The sequence below is a fragment of the Macrobrachium nipponense genome, chromosome 11, assembly GCF_015104395.2.
Source record: "Macrobrachium nipponense isolate FS-2020 chromosome 11, ASM1510439v2, whole genome shotgun sequence".
NCBI lineage: Eukaryota > Metazoa > Arthropoda > Malacostraca > Decapoda > Palaemonidae > Macrobrachium > Macrobrachium nipponense.
The window spans coordinates 44,152,239-44,172,932 of NC_061087.1; the positions used below are offsets into that span (position 1 = coordinate 44,152,239).

The following is a 20,694-nucleotide window of genomic DNA, read 5'->3' on the forward strand; positions in this document are numbered from 1 at the left end:
AACACATATATCCCCTCTTTGACTGTATAAAATGTTATATATAGAGTTTTGCAACATTTTTCAGATTCCTTAGCTAGCTTGGAGTTAGGATGTCTTAAATGTGTGTTCAGAATTCGCATAACATAATTTAAAAGTATGTAACGTAGAATGTAAAGAAAGAGAGAGATTATCTTTGTCCGTTTGAAGCTAGAATGGTTACCATAATCTGTCACAACGTTTGATTAAAGAGATCTTGAGGTCTCCGTTGGGTCTCCGTTGTGTTTTGGAATTCTGTCATCGCATCTGATAAGGGATTTCTGTCTCGATCAAGTCGTGTCTTTGTTGAGCAGACTGGTTTCACACTCGTACGTCTTTGCCGAAACCACGTGTAGATTTCACAATTTTTCTGTAAAGTTACGTCAGATTAAAAGCTTCTAGAAGGATTACATCATCTTTCACATGCCCAAAATGTTTTGTGCCAGATCCACTGTCCAATTTCCGTAAGGAAGAAAGATTCATTGTTACTTAGAACTGCATTGCATTCAGATCTCTCTCTCTCTCTCTCGCACGCCACTTTTGATTTGATATTAATGTAACGTAAATTGGTCACTTGTAACTTGTAGATTTCAGATTTGATATGTCCTAGAGTTATTTGGTATTATTTAGTGCTTTATGTGAAATCTGAACAAACATTGTACAAGTGTGTAACGGCACCTATTTTTGTGAAATATTGTGAATTGGTGAATTTTTTAAAGAAAGAGTGTGTTATATTTTTATTAGTTGCAACTAATAACTAATATTTACAATGGTTTGTTAAACAATTTACATTTTTACACATTGCAAATTTTTGTGTTTTGTGTTTGTTTCATATGAAGTGCATTTATCCATTTTCTTATTGAAGTGTGTCTTTTTATTTTATATTCTGTGTGATTAGTACTTTTTGCAATTTTGGTATTTTTCACATTTTTTCTGTGTTTTCATTTACATTCACAATTTAATTAACTTAGCTGTTTTCATTAATTGTTGCCCATTTTGTTGAATTTAACACTTGTGAATTAATTTGCAATTACTTAGAATTCTTTTCAAGTTTTATTGTTGATTAGCACTTGTGAATTGATTTCCAAAATATTAAGTATTGCCTAACTTTTGAATTTTGATTGAATTAATTTTCTTGAATTTTGTGATAAATTAATTTTAATAATTTTACTTAATTGATTCAAGAATTAATTAAACTTTACTTTGTTTTCAAGTAACAGTAATTTTCCCTGATATTGTGAATTTCACTTTTAATTTTGAGTTTAATAATAAATGTTTTGTATTTTAAATTTTTATAAGTGTTTCTTTACACCAGTATTTATATATGACTATATCTAATTTAGGTAGAAACATAGAGTGGTAATTGATCTGCTTTCTTTCAATTTACTTGAAGTGAGTTGAACCAGGGAAGTACTTAGACTTCTGAATCAGGGAAATACTTAGACTTTTAAAGTTGTTGATGGAGTGATGCCCTTTAATTACTTACAAGATTACCTCACACCTGTTTTGATGAACTTAGTCTGATTTTCTGCAATACTGGCAAGTTGTTAAGGGATCACTGTTGCCTTTAGAGTATTCAGTCGTTTAGTACCTGTGATCAGGTGTCTGGCTGTTGTGAGGTAACAACTAATGAATGGTAAGTGTAGCAACCAGATACTTGGCATTTCGTCACACACATATATATATATATATGTATAATGGGAGAGAAAAATTGTCCTTTAATATACAATCACATTTACATTGCATATAAATATATAAATAAAAAGAAACAAGATAGTCATGAAAACTAAATGTAGATGGCACCGCTTATCTGGTAAGGAAAGTAGAAATGAATATATTTTCCTTGATTTTCAAAGTTCTGCCCAAAGTGGTAAATCAATTCTTAAGGGTTCATCATACACCATTCCTTCCCACTTGCTTAAAGGTGCTAAAATATTCTGGTAATGTTTTTACAAACCATAGTGCTAAGTGATTTTTTTTAATGAGGTTTGCAAGGCCGTGTTCATTGAATTTTTGGTTTTACAGTGTTGTAATTCCGAATCTTATCAGAAGCTTCGAGCAATATGAAGCTTCTTTCTGTGCTTCAATTTTTTGTTAACCCATGTAATTTACAAGTCATTGTTAGTAGTATTTAGTTTTAAAAGTCAATTTTATTCTCTGTTAGTGCCGGCTTGTATTTTACTTCCTTCCCCCCGCATCTCCACTCCTGAAGTGTAGGAATTCAGTTTTTATATATATATATACACATAAGTCATGCAAGTGTAAAATTATGTGGATTTTTAGTTAGTGTACTACTTTGTCGATTCGAAATCGTCATATCAGGCTATCGAGTATGGGTTGCTTCACGGCTTCTGAGTAGTCTGAGCCTTTCTTTATTTCTTTTTTAAATAAGTTGCGACAGACGTTTGCCATGCTTGGAAATTTAGTTAAGCTATGTTGCGTGATTTTTCTATACTTTGTCATGGAAAAAATTCTCTTGGAACAGTTGTTTCTGTGAGTTTGGCAATTTTTTTATTTCTCAACTACAGTATTCATATTGACTACCTGTTACGAACCCCAAGAGAGGCCCCCTACAGGTTTGATGTTATAAACAAAAAGAATTCAACACCAACAGTTGAAACTGGGGATGCGAATATAGAAAGAAACACTAACAGAACAAAAGATTATTTACCAGCTTATTAACAAAGATAAATGCAGAATGGTTTCTCCTATTTACATAACAAAAGTAAAATCTTACAATGCGTGAACTGGGGAAACAGTGAAGTAATGAAAATACTAGCTGGCCAGTTTTGCAGCTGGGAAATCAATGCTCGAAGCGATGGCTTCACAAAAGTAGAACTGTAACTTCAGACGTCTTCTTGACTCTGTATTGCAGAAAACAATGTCTATTCTTGATACTCGAAGGGCAGGAACTCCTTGAAAACTCTTGTAGAACGTTTCTTCTCTGAAGGCTTGTTCAACGTCGAAATAACTCGGTCGTCTACTCCCTGACAACGACTTGACCAGATTCCGATCAAACTCTCGAGCACCTTTTTCCTCTCTTATCCTTTGTCTGTTTCTTCTTCTTTTATCTCTCTCTGATGATCTCTGCTCTCTGCAGGTCTCAAACTGATGATCTGATCTCTCCTACTTCGTCAGTCGTATATATACGGTGACCTGGGGGCGTGGCCTACCAGCGAACGTCACAGGCTCCCGAGATAACAGGAACGTCTCAGAAGGATCTCGAAGAAATATTGCATCAGATATCGCAGCGTTTCTCACGACACATCGGCGCCTGTTGCACTCCACAACACACCTGGTGATTCCAAAACAATCATGAGAACAGGCGCCTCGAACACGTGCGCGAATGTCTCCTACTGCAGACCTACTTAATGAAAATGCATTTTCATTTCCTTTAACTTATCATTCATCACAATGAAGCGATTACCATGACATTACCACAATTAGCAGAAAGGGGCAGCTAAGTAAAATGTTTCACTAAAATTGTAGGCAACCTTCCAAGAGTGCAGAACAATTAAATGAAACAGGATAAGGTACACTCCTTATCCAGGAGGCAAGAAAAGTGAAGATACAGTTTTCATTAGCTGTCGTTCATCGAATTTTCCATTTGTTTTTACTGAAAAGACATAATATCGCTACATTTACTCTAGAATACGAAAATACACTGCAAATTATATCATATAAGTTAAAACTGCAAAACAAAACCATTCAGATACTTAAAAACACGATATATGTCCGAAGTAATTGGAATTTCTCAGATGGATTAGTTCATAGAGATCTGGTAGATAGAATGTGAATTTCTAATTGTAGTACTATGTATCACGACGACAATATTCATTCGTTTTCCTTCATGAACGGGGATGATATTACTTCATCAAAAGTGGTGAATGCAATTATTTTAGTTTCTACAAACTCATGTTTGTATTCCTAAGCGATTAAAGTTAGCTGATATCAATGGCAGTCAATGTTGCGACTGCTAAGGTAGGTTGAGCAAATCTAGTTGTATCTGCAAGAGCGTTTTCTATGATGTGAAGAGGAGCCCTAAAACTTCTAGCGGGAAAGCGCAAGTCACTGGATACTGGCTTACTTAACGGAATTCACACTTTGATTACTTTGACGTTGACATGGATCGAATGCTAGTTGATGTTTACAAAGCTACTGTCTTTAAACATGAATCTTTATCAAGGTTAAAGTATCATGTCAGATCAAAGATCTTCTGGCTATATGCTCCCATTACAAAGCAGCTCATAGTAGCCTACAGCCATAAACGACTGCATTTCTTTGCCACGAGGCTGAGAGATCTCCCAACATATCAGCATTTTTTGCACGATATAAAACTTTAATTGCCTGTGCAATACATATTGAGTTATTTGTGGTAATAAATATTTTTACTAAACACAGCTTTTTTCGTGATTTGTGGATGAAACCCAATTTTCAAAAGTACACACTATATCAAGAGAGCAAAAATGACCGCAGCCTGTATCTAAAATTTTCCATCTTTTTGCAATCTTTGAATGTTACGGCAACTATCGAAAGAAATCAAGATAAAGGTATGAATTTCTTAGAGAATTAACTTGAATATTATGAACCTTCAAATTTTATCTAGCATAGTGCAGCACGATCTTAGCAGTCATATCACCTGTTTCCCAGGTATCTGTGCACCGACTCACCGCTCTTTCTTCTGCCTTTCCCCGTCACAAGTCCGTCACCAATCAAGACCACCGAGAAAGAAGGCCTGTTCCATGTTTTGTGACGTAAGCACGGGTAGTCCGAGCTGCTAGCACTGACTACGCTGCCAGACGAAAGAAATATAAACAAACCCTCGCCAAAATCTATCATTTTTGGTCTGCCAGTTATTGATTTACTTATTTTCTCGTCTACACTAATTAGTGTACACCAAATAATACTTACTCGAAACACAAGTTATAAGATTAATATAAAATGCTGAACCAAAACAATTTATTTAGTTACAATACAGTCTACCAAAGAATAAACAGCAGTGCATAGGTTTACATCACAAAAAAAACATGGTTCTTTCTACTATATATGAATGAAATCATTCTCTCTTACATACAGTCATTATTTGGTATTTAAATTTTCTAACTTTCTCTTTGGCTACAATAGTTATTTTCTTGAACTACAATTACTCAATGAAACGTAAGTAGAAACCCATATTGTTAATTTCTCTGTTTTCTGTACTATAACCTTCACTACTTATTGGGCAGCTTATCTATTATTTACCTTTTGACATTTAAATATTTAAATTCTCGATAGTCGACCAAATGTAAAATTCTTACATTTGCATCCTGAATAAAAAGGGAGTGATTTTTTCCAATAGTTAGTAAAGCTTGAACGATATATTCACTGGATATTTGTAAAACTAAATGAACATTTTGTTTCACAAAGGTGTAGAGATAATGCTTTTAATGATAGTTTATATGAATGTTCATTGAGTAAACATCTATATCATGAAGTTTTTCAAAGGGCTGAATGGTGCATAATGAATTTCGTTTTCCAAATTATTGACATCAAACTGAGGTAACTTCATTGTTTTATTTATAACTTTCTGGCCAAGCCAATTATTCCTGATATATTTTAACAATTTTACTGAAACACACGAAAAAGGGCATTTGTTACTCTGAAATGGGTGAGGATACTTTAGACAGCTGTGGAATGCTGGGAAAATAGGACATTGCTTTTCCAATGATAGCATTATGATGTTACAATGCAAAACACTGAAAAATTATTTTTTCTAAGTCTATAATTACCTTCAGTGTGCAGTGCAGAACATCAGCTTTTATGCTTTAATTGGGAATTTGTGCAACTTAACTTTACCTGTTCAACATAAAGTAAAATGCACCTGTTGCAGCTTCACTATAGCCAAAGGCTGAACCAACAATATTTTTACCTTTATAATGAAAATGTGGTATTGAGTACGTGAGTTTAATCCACCATCAGTATCACTATTTTGTAATTGGGTAGTAATGATTTACATTTACTCTTAATGTACATGAGAAAATTTGAGTCCTATGTTATGATGCTGGGCAGACCTGTTTGAAAAAACACTCTCCTGATGGTACAGTAACTTTGTGGGGAACAACTACAGGTATAACAAAAACACAATATTACCTGCTCTGATGAATAATCAAATTTATTCAGTCATAACTAGAGCTAAAATTATTGCCATATGAAATAATAGTTTTATAACAGCAATGTATCATATATTGCAGTGTTAGAAATACATTCAGCAGTATCAGCTCTCTGGAGTTATTGAATATCTGCTTAATGGGTATTTCTACAGAAGCAGTCCGCACGGTCTGCAAGGCGGACTGCAAGGAACGTAACCGCGGATACGACATCCACAAGGGATTGGGGGCCGTCCAATGTATTTCGCCGTGTTTAGTACTGGCCCCGGGGGTTTAATTGCAGTCGTCCGAATAAATATTACTTAAAATTCTTTTTCAATAGGTAAAACTGCATAGAAAAATCGCAACTGCCATAGTCTAGGCCGCCGCGGATAAGTACCCTAGAAAACCGAAGAAAGATGTTCTTTTAATATTTTTACGTGTATATGAGCACTGAAACCTAGTAATGCAATAAGGATAGGTTAGGTTAGGTTAGTGAAATTTCTAATATAGGCTCCTGTTTTAAACCTGTAACCTTTGGAATACTATGCCAGTCTACTTTGTATCACCCTAACCCATCTAGGCCCAAAAGGTTTGTCCCATGCCTTTGACTATTGTCAATGGAAACTTGCCTATTTCCCCACCGCTAGCTAGCTGGGAGTTCTTTAACTTAAGGTAGCCTATACCTATTCGACTCTGTTAAGCACTGGTTGACATGAATTCCTACTAAAATTCAATGTAGGCTAAACCAGTCTTTCTTTATACTGTACCTAACCTTGTTGCTCACAACTCCCTACCTAGAATGCAGACTGTATTTATATTGCAGTCGAAAGTCATCCAGAGAGAAAAGTCTAATAGGTAATACCTGTTGCAGTGAACTTATTGCCGAGTTTATATGCTTACCACAGTAAGTTCGTCCAAAAAAGGACACTAGATGTACCCATGGCTTGCTACCTCATGATGCCATATAAGTTTTATGTTCCAGTTCATAAATAAAACAATGGAACCACGAAAATACATCATGTCCAAGTGATGTAAGGGAAGGAGAGTCGGAAATGAATCCTCACTCGCCACGCCAGTCTCCACTCTCCAGTTACTCGCGTCCGGAGAACTCGGACTACCAGGATCGACGTCATTACGTCATGACGTCACATAGAACAGGCCTTCTATTCTCGGTGGTCTTGCACCAATACTATAATTCTCTCTCTCTCTCTCTCTCTCTCTCTCTCTCTCTCTCTCTCTCTCTCTCTCTCTCTCTCTCTCTCCACTTCTAAAACATACTTTAAAAATATATATTACCACTCAATCTCCAAAGAAAATATAATGAAATTAAGTAGTTATAAATAGGCCTAAGCTTTCACGTAAACAGATTTTGCTCTCTCTCTCTCTCTCTCTCTCTCTCTCTCTCTCTCTCTCTCTCTCTCTCTCTCTCTCTCACTTTTAAAACATTTGAAAAAATATTATCACTCAATCTCTCAAGTAAATAATTAAGTATCTCTATAGACAGGCCTATGCTTGCGCTTCCTCTCTTCCAAGTTTCTCTCTCTCTCTCTCTCTCTCTCTCTCTCTCTCTCTCTCTCTCTCTCTCTCTCTCTCTCTCTCTCTCTTTTAAAACACATTTGAAAAAATATTATCACTCAATCTCTCAAAGTAAATATAATGAATTAAGTATCTCTATAGACCGGCCTATGCTTGCGCTTCCTCTCCTCCGAGTCTCTCTCTCTCTCTCTCTCTCTCTCTCTCTCTCTCTCTCTCTCTCTCTACTTTTGAAACATTTGAAAAAATATTATCACTTAATCTCTCAAAGTAAATTGTATAATGAATTAAGCATCTATCGATAGGGCTATGCTTGCGCGCTCTCTCTCTACCGTCACAATATTTCATTCTTTAATGTATTGTTCCTCACGATTTCCACAAGTACTGCCCAAATTTTAAAACTTTCTCTCATTGTTGAAGATCCGTCTTCAATTACGTATTAATTTCACGTCAGTTTAGTGTCAAACATTACTTATAAATAAGGTTTCACAGTAGGTTTTAAAAAAGGATCATCAATATTCTACCCTGAACTGACGTTACCAAACCAACATTAGCTCTCATTACAACCTATTCGCCATCAATCGGCAAAAATCGTAACCAAGTCCCCGAGTTTGACGACTTTGCGCCAGGGATAGCGACTATCTAGGGCTGCCTTGCATATTCCCCGTCATTCCATGACTACCGTCAAAAGTTGCCATGTCGACGCAACACGCAACAATTTCGTAATAGCTTCTCGACTTACGGCATTTGATCATGCAAATTGTAACTAGCAATGGCGAGTTACGGCAGTCAGTACAACATACGCCATGTACTTGGCAAACTCATAACCTATGCAGTGGGGTTGCGCAGTGAGTCAGAATAATGTCAATGTGCGTCGGTATCCTGTAAATGTAGTTCAAGAGCTTAGTTAATTGCCCACAGCTGTCTCAGTTTTGGATTCACGATTTTCTGTATGCTTGATATAATTTGAGAACTCCAGATATAGCTAAATATGACACTGAATACAACTTAAACGAAAATATATTCTGTAATATAAATAAAGATGAAGTTTAACTTTTATTCACGAAATTTACACTGTTTTTTAACATGATTTTCTTTGTGAGTTCAATGCAATCAGAGTCAATATATTGGCATGTTCTGAAGTATAAGAATTGAAAAGGAATTTTCTATTTTGAGTAAAATATATATTGCATTAAAGATTCTCAGTAGGTATTCTTGATATAATTTGAGAACTTCAGACATAGATATATTTGATACTGAATACTACTTAAAAGAAAATATATTTGGTAATTATATAAATATTTTTGAATTATGTTTTATTCTGGAAATTTACATGATATACTAATACTAATAACACAATTTAAATGCATTTTTATCGTGTTATTAGTATGTCATTGATTTCTGCCAATGAATGAAGCCTGAAGGGGGATTTACATAATCACGAAGACGACCTCATGTGTCACCGAGTCCTCTCGATTTGCCTCACTCCTGACTGTAGGATTTTTTTTTTTTTTTTTTTTTTCTTAATTAAGTTGTGCAACACTCAAGCGGCTAACACCAAGGACTCGATACGATCATGAAGATTTACGGGGGTTCTAAATCTATGAGAGATAAATGGCAAATATTGATTGAGTTATATGGTGGCATCCATGTTCATGACTCTGTACAATCCCGTTACGTAAGTCGGACTACTATGTAACCAAATCGCTAATAACTTGTCAAAAATCGTCGCGCCTTCACGGAACTCGCCGTCCTGTATAAACCTTTAAATGTGGGTGTGGCCTAAATCATCGGTGACTTGCGCGTGCGACTATGTAAATGCCTACTCTCATCTCATCTTGCGCAATAATGTTGTAATGGTTCATTTCAGGGTAATACTTGAAAAAGCTTTCGCGGCCTTATATCTCGGTAACTAGTGCGTAATCTGCAGCCAGACGTCCTGCTTTAGGAAGGTCAGTCCTGTTTTTGAGCATTCTGTCCTCTGTCCTGCTTCACCTTAAGAAGGACGCTAATTTGTCCTGCTTTTTGGGTCTGTCTAAAAAAGATATATTAATACTAAAAATATAAATAAATACGAATACATATACTAAAACAGCGAGAACTGATGGTCAAAATAACCATTGATTTTTTTTACATTAGGCCAATAATTTTATATAGTGGCAGCTGGGACAGTTAGGAACACTAGGCATGGAGCCACGGTGTACTTGTATCAGCCCAGCCATGTACAGAAAACTTCTAGCCAACAGAAAACACTTCGAGATGGCAAGGAAACGGGCAACATACAAACATTGGATCGCTAATTAATTTAGTTTCTGAAATAATTTTAATTTTCACCCAAGTTATGTACTAAATTGTTCCATCAAGTATAAAATTAAATATTAAATAATATCAGTTCTTTATTCATACACTATTTGACATTGAAACACTCAAGTCAAGTTAGTATATATATATATATATATATATATATATATATATATATACATATATATATATATATATATATATATATATATATATACATTATAAATTTTATTTTTCAACTCCTCAATAATTATGTTTAATTTAGGTTAAAAATTGGTGTTGGCAAAAAAAAAAAAAAAAAAAAAAAACAAGTCCTTCTTTTTGGAAATTTGGAAATGGCCACCCTACCTGCAGTACACCATAGAAGATAACTTCTTCTTCATTCTAAATTATACCTGATGATGCACTTACCCGACCAAAATAGGACAATTTCATTATCACACAATTTTGTCAGTGTGATTATAATTTGATTCCTCTTAGATTGAAAATTCTTTATCGTGGATATTTCAATCATCAATATTAGCAGCAGCACTACTGAATATGAATATCATGCTTATTTTGGGTTTTATTATTATTCATATGAGAATTAGTTTGTATGTTTACATTATCTTGTTGTTTGTTATTAATGTCATTGATAGTTTGATTTTTAATTACATTTGAGAAAGAGAGGTTTTCAGATGGATTATCGACTCCTCTTGTTTTTTACTTCGAGTCTACCTTCTTTGACTGTCGTTCCTGTTCTATGTATTTGTTAACAACTGAAGCTGTGTTTTATATTGATAAAAGCAGCATTCCCTAGATTTAGCATGATGGGATAGTTCACTGTCGATACATTTGGGGGATTTAAATTTCCAATTAGCGGTAAACCTGTCTGATGCACAGACTGCTCTATTATGCCATTTTGTGTGTGTGTGTGTGTGTGTGTGTGTGTGTGTGCGCGCGCGCGCGCGCTTTGAACATTGAGTGCACTGAAGTGGTTGTGGTGTCAATGGATGCACTTCTTGATTTTGTCCAAGAATTTTTATTTTAAATGGTAGATCTTGGCCTGTAAATTTTATTTTTGCAATATTAATTTATTTTGATCTTTCCTATGTGGGACTAAGTATACTTCTACTATATCAGGTATATTACTGTATCTTAATTTAAGGGAGTCAAGTATCTAGTGTTTTGATGTATAGTCCTTCCTCAATGTTGGGTATATAATTAAATGATTCGTGACCTGTTATCGATATTTTTGTGCCATTTATTTCTGTTGTCTTTAAAAAGGTGGTGGACTGTTTTTTGGTTGTTATTTGAAGTAACCATTCATTTTCTGTAATATATTATATATCTATCGACATTCCATTTCTGGAGTTGGACATATGTTCAGTAATTTATTTATTTTCAAGTATTGTTGTAGATATTTTATTTTCGGCTTTAAGTACTAGAAATCTTGACCAGTTACCTGATCCAAAAAGATTATTAAAATGCACTAATGTTGGGTCAAGTCGATATTTTCTATTTCTTTTTGGACCGTCTCTGTAATGTATGGTTCCATTGTTATTATGTTTGAATCTTCTGATTGGTTTTTACTTTTTTGTAGTATTTCTATGGGCAATGACGGGTGTTTTGGATCATATAATTTATTTGGAACTGGATTGTTCCTTTGCTGCATTATTATTTTGAGCCGACTAAGGGAGATTCTGGGATAAAGTTCCAATGGTCATCAACTGGCTGAATTTTGTCCATGAAGGGGCCCAGGGGTACTAAAAACTTTCAGTCATATTTATCATAAAAATAAGAGAAAGAAAAAAAAATATTAATACATTTTGAAAAGATATCATTGGCTTTTCGTGGAGTTAAATCTTCCACCAATAGCACAAGTGAGAAAGGACTCCCAAATGTCTGCATCACTACCCTATCCCAAAAGTGGGATGGCATAACATGATTAGTACGGCCCAAGTGTAAGCAATACCCACTTGGTAGGACTAAGAGTATTACGAAAATACAATTATCCCCATCCTAACCATGTCGTGGGCAAACTGGACAGAATGCTGAGAGTTCTCTTCCTAGAACCAGGCCCCCCTGGAATCCGTGGTCCAGCTCCATAGAATAGTTCCGCCTGGAAAACCAGGTGCGAACATTGTCGGGTAGATGATGGATCTACCACAGATCTCACTATTTAGCTTCGGATTTAACTCCACGTTAAGCCATGATATGTTTTCTCAATTATTTGCTTTCGAAAATTTTGGCAAAAATGGAAAAGTCCACAGAAGTCAACTCGAAAATATATAATGTTATGTGGGACACTCTGGTTCGAGCCTAGGAAAAAATTCCTGAGGTTTGAGAGCCCACTTCACCACGTCAAGGTGGTTCCAAAATGAGGGGGAATGGTTGATGTAACTAGGATCCATTTACACACATTACATTAATTCTAATTAATTTTGGTATAATAAATTGTTCATTCTAACAGCCACAATGACATCTAACCTTTTCAGTTTCCATAAATATTTTTATAATGTTGCCACAACAAGCCTGAAACCTTTGATAAAATAAAATGAAGCAGTTCCTTCATTCTTGGTAGGATTTTTTACCCAAGCACTCTAGTGCATTATTAATTTCCCCTTAAATTTAGGGTTATAAAGGTAAGTGTATCCAAGAGGTATAAGGAAATCCCTAAGTTTAGAGGTCACTATGTATTGTTAAATCATATGGATTGTGTGCTAGGTTGGTTTCCATGAATAAATCTGATTGTAGTTCATCAAAATATGGATATGAGATTTGGTCTGACTCATCCAAAAGAGATAAACAGTAGTTACATATGCACTGATTTATATCTCCCTTGTTACATTGAGCAAGTTACTACTTTTCCAATTATTTATCAAATTCATGAATGGTAACTCAAAAGCATACTCAGAAAAAGGATTTATTTAACTCCAGAACTATATACATACAACTAAGTTTTCTCAAGGACTGCTGAAATGAAGTTAAGCAAGTCACAATAAAAATTAATCTAATAATGAATATTACAATATTTGACAAAACATGTTATCATAAACATAAAAAAAACAAAACACAAAAACCAAAGACCATGCAGAATTGCAAAGCTGTATGTTAATCCTACATAATCCCTACATGACCTAATGTTAGTAATCAAACACACAAATTTCCTTTTGCACAATAAGTTATACAGCATTGCCTGTACATCATGAAGTAAGAAGCTATAATATTCTATAATAAATAAAGGACTGCAACACTTTAGTAACATGTAAAGCATTATAAAACTTAAAATATCTTATTTATATACTCCCAACAATAATTAACTATTTTATCACAGCTCCATGTTAATGGACACTCAGTTGAAAGGAAATGAAATAATTACAAACCCCTACAAATAAAGTGGCATCTGAATTAAGAATGTCATTGCTCAATCTTGAAACCTCTCCAAGCAGATTCTAAGCAATGTACAGCATGGTAATAACACTAATACTTCCCATCATAACATCAGGATTAGCTATCATAACAACAGGGTTAGTAGTGCATTAGAGCATTCTTTCATAATTTATCAAGAAGTTTCATCTTCGTAAGAATTTTTTTAACAAATCATATAAATCAAAACAGAACAAATACCATAATTTATGTTAAGGAATGTAGCCACCCTTAAAAGAAAACTGCAAAAGTCATCTGTACCAACAAACAAGGGATGCAGTGACCACAGAATAATCCCATACATATTTTTCATAAAAAGGATTAATATCCAAAGACCAATAAGATTCTAGAAGCTCAAATATATCAACATAAAAGGCATCAGATCAATTCATAAAAAGGATTGTAATATATTCATCCCTAATGTTAAGAAAGTCTCTTGCACTGTTTGGACTAGTAATGGCATGGATATATATTCGGTATTTACCGCTGCATTTTGAGCTTCAATATGTCTTAACAATCATCTATTGTACTAATCAACATGTAAAATAAAAACAAAAATCTAAACTTTAAATAGTAGTACAACATTTATGCTTACTAAAAAACTATTCTGAGATATTATATTCATTACCATCCACTACAGAAGCATACTGAAAGGCAAATTAGTTTATCAGCGAGGTTAATATTTTTGCATTAGTAAATGAACACATGTAGATTAATTTTTCATGTATCATAAAATATGTATATATACAAAAGGTGTAAAACTACTTCTTAAAACATTTTGTAATGAGCATGAGGTAGACCTAGCAAAATAGAAAAAGAAGAAAATTAAGTATACATAACTCACTGGATATATGCATCTTTTAGTACAAAATAGGCTGGAATCTTTGCCAAAAATCATGACCTATTAAAAAAGGCATAAATATAGCTGCAAGAAAAGAAAAATCAAAAGCAATTTGTAAGTAACAAGGATATTAGGACCAGATGATGAGTAAGTGTCTTTTGATGTCAACTAATGTAACGCTCGTGTGACAATGAAACTTGAAGAATTTTCTAAAATTATATTAAAATAAAGCACATAAGCTAGATGAAGTACAATTTAAAGCAATGAAGATTTCTTTCTTTTTAATATCATCATCTTGTTTGTTGCCAAGACTATGTACTTATCCTTTACCTCAGAGTTATGACAAGTTTCCACAGGGATAACTGGTACAAACCAAAATAATGTCATCAATGGAGCTGTTTCTAATACAAGACATTAAAAGCTCACGTATTAAAACATGGAATGTTAGTGTATACATTCTTTAACCTTTTATAACTCCAACAAAGCAGCACTTTCTTAACATTTCTATAGATCTGCAAATATCTAGAGATCCATATAGGGATGTCAACTCTTGTTTAGAGGAGTCCAAATTACCAGTTTCCCTTCAAGACAAAAATATAAATTCATAATTCTAAATGTAAAAACAGTTAGATATCTGAATAACAGTCTATCCTGTAAGCTGATCAGTGGTCTGGTTGAATTACTAATAATGATAATATAATAATAATAATCTTACTATACTATTATGGGCGTCATGTCTGTCCATCAATCCGTCCGTCTGTCTGTCATTCAATCACGGCCACATGCCTGGTCTGATGGGCATGAAACTTGGCAGGGTTATAGTGGGGTCTCCTAAGATGGTTTATAATGGGGTTTCATCCTACCTTCTCTCCCCCCTCGGAAGGGGGTGGGGGTAAGAAGGGATTCTCTGAAACGGAGCTGGTTCTGCCCATGAAACAGGGATGGTTATACCCATAGATTTAGTTAATTCAAAAATTTATCATACATAATACGTAGTTAAAAAACATTAGCGAGTCACTTATATGAAGCAGCAGATGAATATGCTTTTAGTAAAGATTCGTAAATTGCTAAGAATAATAATAATAATAATAATAATAATAATAATAATAATAATAATAATAATAATAATAATAATAATAATAATAATAATAATCATCTCTTGTATCAAATATAAATCCTATTGAATCCCATCAAGACAAATTTTTATTGTTTTGTACTACGTAAAGTAAAGTTTATACTCAACAAGAACCAACTTTCCATACACTGATTAACCCTTGAAGTGATTCTCTACAATCATTTATTCACTGATAAAACTAACCTCTTTCCAACATAGTATAAAGAAAACAACCATACGGAGCTGGTTTATATTCTGACAAAATCATCCCTTAACAACTTAGATTTTGGGTTAGGTTCCGTCTTTTTCTGACTTTTATTTTCAGTTTCAACAACCCTTCTACAGAACATATGGAGTGAAAAGGTTTATTACAGAGGGCACACCTTAATCTATACAACTGAATCCTAAACCAAGGTCAATTTGTGTTTGCCTTTGCTTTTCTTTATATTACTTACTTTGGCTTTTATATTCCTCTATCCTTTATATGGTAATTTTCTTTTGTCTTTTGTCATTTTTCTTTAATTTCGTTATTTATTTGAAAATGGTTGTACAATTCTTACTGTAAAACATCTATCTGCTATTTAACCAGTCCAGTTTATTACACTTTTATTGATGACTGTCTTGTCTTAAATGCATATAGTACCCTGAGAAGGTGCCAACTACTGAGTTATTAGTAGCACTCATACACTCTCTGTGGCTTTCCTTGGAACTTCAGCTACATTCTTAACTACCTTGTACTTCTCATTCATCCTCTTTGGTCCCTTCCATTACAAGCTGTCTGATTTTTTAAATTTTGGTTTTTCCTTAACTTCCACCCTTCAACCCATGAATAGTCTTTAAGCATAATATTATAAGCAAGATGCATATTTCTTTGCATGTGTGCCAAGTAATAAAATATACTGTATCCATATTCAACCCTAGAAATAAAAAAAGACACTAATACTCATCAACAAGGATGGAAATTGAAATAAATGTTAAGCTAATCCTTGATTATAAAAAAAGCATGATAAAACTGAAACATGTAACCTGCCTAAAATCTATGGTAATGTTCTGTTAAAAACATTTTATAGGATATTAATTAATGCTTGTCATTATGGCTACAAGAAGTAATTCAAAACTTTTATGGCCACAGATGATTAGATGGCATGCTATATATGTGACCATAATTAAAATAAAAACTTTACAGAGCTTAAAATTCATAAAAGAATGTAACTTCATCTGCATCTACTGTTCTCATGCTCACTACTGTAAATGAACTGATTATGTAGTATGACCCATTAGTGCTAGCTTTCAAAAACTTTCAAAAAAAAAAATTTAATAAGCCACAACTACAACCATATAAAAATCTATGAATAATCCCAAAGGATTAAAATTTAGGATAACATATAGGAGCTTTGCAAAGGTCATATGCTGCAGTGCACTGCTCGGACCTCTGATGTAAATGGCCAATGGATGAAAAGATGTCATGCTAAAAACATATGACCTTTAAGGTTCAAAAATCATAAAACAACCTTCTCTCAATGTCATTTTGCATTAAAGTATTCGCCTTCCTACTACTAGAGAATACAAATATGCAATACAATATCATTATATAAACATTACAATAACAATTCAATAAATGCAAATAGTCATCTTTTAATCAATACTGATTCTAAAATGAGAGTCCTACACAAGATAAGCATTTTTCACTTATAAAGATGTTTCAACCAAAGCCACTCCTAGGAATACTGACAAAAACACTAGTACAACATCATGAAAATAAATCTTACTGAACAATCAAAAGATCATCATTCCCATTACCTATATAATGAAAATTATTCCTGGATGAGATTACAAATCTAACCATGAATATTCCTAGTTCTTATAATTTAACAAAAGTCAGTTAGAGCAATGTAATATGTAAGGATTATTTATCAGCGAAATTAATCTTTTCTTATGTCTATTAGTTTTGAGAACACAATGTAGCAATTCCATTGGAAAAGCCTCAAAAAATATATGTGCGATGGCTCATAATGGAAATCTCATCCTATATTTTTATTTAATATAATTTTGTTCTACTACCTTAAGTTTTATAAAGAAAAATATATGGGAATACATAAATCACTTTACCATCTATCACACATGTAGAATGTACTTCATTCCATTGTGGACAGACCTATTTCAACATCACCTCAAAGTGATATCAAAATATTTTTTAGACTGCTGTCGCATTCTTGTATGATTCTTTACTAGTTTGTAAGCTAAGATCCTTTAACACCTCAGTTTCCTGTTTACAGCACAAGACCATAATTCTTAAAAATGTCCACTTGCAATGTTTCTAAATGATGTTAGCAATATGGCATTAAACATTTTCTTAGAAACTATAATTAAGCATATTCACTGGTTCCATCTGATATCAGTTCACTAAGGGAAAGATGGATGCCATTTGAATCAATTCTTCAACTTGACATTACTGTACGTATTCAAATCAAATACATACCCTTTGATTTGAAAATTAAAGGCCAGAATTTGCTGTTTTCTTAAAAATGAAACTACCATTTCCTATTTTATGGTAAGAATTTTATATATATGAATACATCGCTTATATACAAATTTTCTTTTCATCAGAATAATATATGTAATGAAATGTTATGTACCTGCCACCTTCTGTATTAGCAACAGTAATCCATGCTAAAATACAGTACTACTAATGGTACGTTGCATCGTCAATAAGCTATATGATTTTGATTAATGACTGAACTGCAATTACCTTTCCTTCTTATTACTTCAAATTCATTTCACCTTCAATTCTAAAATGGTTAAATGTGATAAAAATTATAGCCCTTTTTCTTAATAACCACTAGTTTTCCTCTCAAAATCTGTAGAGACTTGACTATAAAACACAAAATGCCAAAGATATGACATGGAGCTAAAAGGATACTGATCATACTTATTAAGCTCCATTCCCCTTGATTCAGTAAGCAAGATCAAAGTTGCCTGATAAAATGTGCTGAATATGAATGAGAGGCATCTGACTGATGAGATCAACAGAAAATAGTTTTAAAAACATTAGAAAGCATACTTGTAGTTTTTATCCCATGATGCCCAATAAATCACACCAGTATGGTAATGTGGCTCAAAGCTATGGATTATTTGTAAAGAGTAACAAGTAAGAAATTAGAAGAACATGTGGTAATGCAATAAATCTGATAACTTTGAATTGCATACCCAGCATATTAATTTATGAGTGATAGCCAACAGCTGACATGAGTCAAACTTACAGGTTACACACTACTAAGTAACTACAATAATTCAATAAATTAACAGGAGTGCATCTATGTTCTCTCTTTAAATTCTATGTCGAATAGTCTCCTTATAAGAGGTACTCCATTGTAAATCCCTATGCTCTTGTCAATTATCTATGTATTACTCATGAGGTTTAGAAAACATGGATGAAATCAGTCACCTTAAAGTGCATATTTTATACGCAATTTCCAAAAAATTAATTAAGCAGCTCTAACTGCTGCGCACATTAATAGAGTACCCACTTTTGCACTAAATTTTGCTGTACAGTAGTAAAGTCCCAGTAATTAAAATTTCACTGACTGGTTGAAATGTTTACACTTCTTCAATTTACCTGTTTTAATTAACCTGATACAGTAATGTGTTAGAATGACATGAATATTAATGAATGGTTAAAATCTTTGTGTCACCTTTAATTGGGGAGAATTTCATATAACACGACTATTACTCATGTAATAAATCAATTTTTTATTTTTTTAATGAAGTATATATGTATATGAATAACTTTCATTAGATCTGCTTTACAATCAAATGTGAGAAATTTCTTCTGTGTTTGATATGGTTGATCTGGTTAGTTTCCTAGATATGAAATTCCTCAGTTTTTCCCATAATCTTACTGGGAAATTGCAGCTCCTCTATGAGGAGAAAACCATGTGTCACTGAAGGTCTTCGTCGTCATCGTCATAGTCATCGTAAGAGCCAGTGAGTGAACCATACATTGCATCTTCATCATCATCATCCTCATCATCTGTAACATCTTCTCCATACCTTCTCAGTCTATGTCTGTAGTCAGACATTTTGCTGTCTTGATCAGTTACCAATACCAAGAGGTCCTCTTGCTCTTTCTTAAGATTTTCAAGCTCATCCTGGAAAAATATTACACAGGATGCATCAAATAAGTCATCAATAAACAACTGAGTTATGTGGTATTCATTTATCCTTGTGATAACAGAATGTTTAGAACTGAGGAAGTTTGCATGTTTGAAATATTATTCTAAAACCTACCTCTAGATCTCTACATCTTTTAGCATCTGATGAAGCTGATACAGTACTCTCTGATGATGTTACTGCACTGAGCTGCTTCTGAAGTTCTTTATTTTGAGAAAGGGAGTCTTGAAGTTGGCCATCTATCGAGATGTTTTCATCCCTCAATTTACTGTTCAGTTCTTTTAACTGATCCAGTTCTTTCTCCAGGGACAAGACCTGATGACAACATAAAATTTAATTACCTTTTGTCTTAAGGGCATGGAAAATATTTTCCTTAAATCCTTTAGAAAAAAAAAAATTAATTTCACTAGTTTACAAGTTCATTACCTTGACAGATAAATGAAAACTTTGCAAGAATACATACTAGACATAGGGTATAAGCCAAAAAAAAAATGCATTAGTAATAAATATACCAAATCTACACATACACTTAGTCAACGCAAACCAATCTACCCTTACACATCTTTGTCAGTACCCCTTACCAAAAGGACTCAAGCTGTATACTGTAGTATATACTACTAGTCAATAATAAAATTTAAAATAGTAAGAGACAGATTAAAAATATATTGTGAATCAGTCTCATGACAATAATTCGTACCAGGAAATTGCACTATATTCATGACATACACAGATATTCCAAAACAGTGCAAAAATGACAAATTTTCTAAGACAATTTGTATTTTTCATAGCTACAAACCTTCGCTCTTAACAATAGGATAATTTTCTAGCACCTAGCTGGAGCCTGTTAAAAAATTGGAGATTGAAAAATCAAGGAATCTGTGAGATCTGGCAACGCGTGCGTATTTTGGGTGAAAACTGGTCAAAGACCACACACCCACGCTATCACATTTAGCCTTTCCCAACCCAGGATGTCTTTTAGCAAGACAGAGGGGCGGCTAGAGGTGGGCAGTAAAACGTTAAGACCTCAAGTTTATAGCTATGAAAAATACAAATTGTCTTAGAAAATTTGTCATTTGTTCATACACAAACAAACCTTCGGTCTTATACTTGGTGGGAGGTACAGACATCTTTAACTGACTGGGGGCCAACCCACCAGTCCAACTTCAAAAGAAATATTTACAGGA

The 20,694-nt window shown here is 33.7% G+C and overlaps 1 protein-coding gene across 3 annotated transcripts in view; it reads right to left on the reverse strand.

The window, feature by feature from the left end:
* Positions 1 to 12,869: 12,869 nt before the first annotated feature.
* The window catches only part of LOC135205584 (general vesicular transport factor p115-like), a 489,349-nt gene continuing 481,524 nt past the window's right edge, over positions 12,870 to 20,694 (reverse strand). For all 3 annotated transcript variants that reach the window (XM_064236360.1, XM_064236368.1, XM_064236352.1), the window contains 2 exons: positions 19,628 to 19,825; positions 12,870 to 19,488 (listed from right to left, as the gene is read on the reverse strand). In XM_064236360.1, the coding sequence (XP_064092430.1) occupies positions 19,279 to 19,488; positions 19,628 to 19,825 (408 nt within the window). In that variant the 3' untranslated portion in view covers positions 12,870 to 19,278. The remainder of the gene's footprint in view (positions 19,489 to 19,627; positions 19,826 to 20,694) is intronic.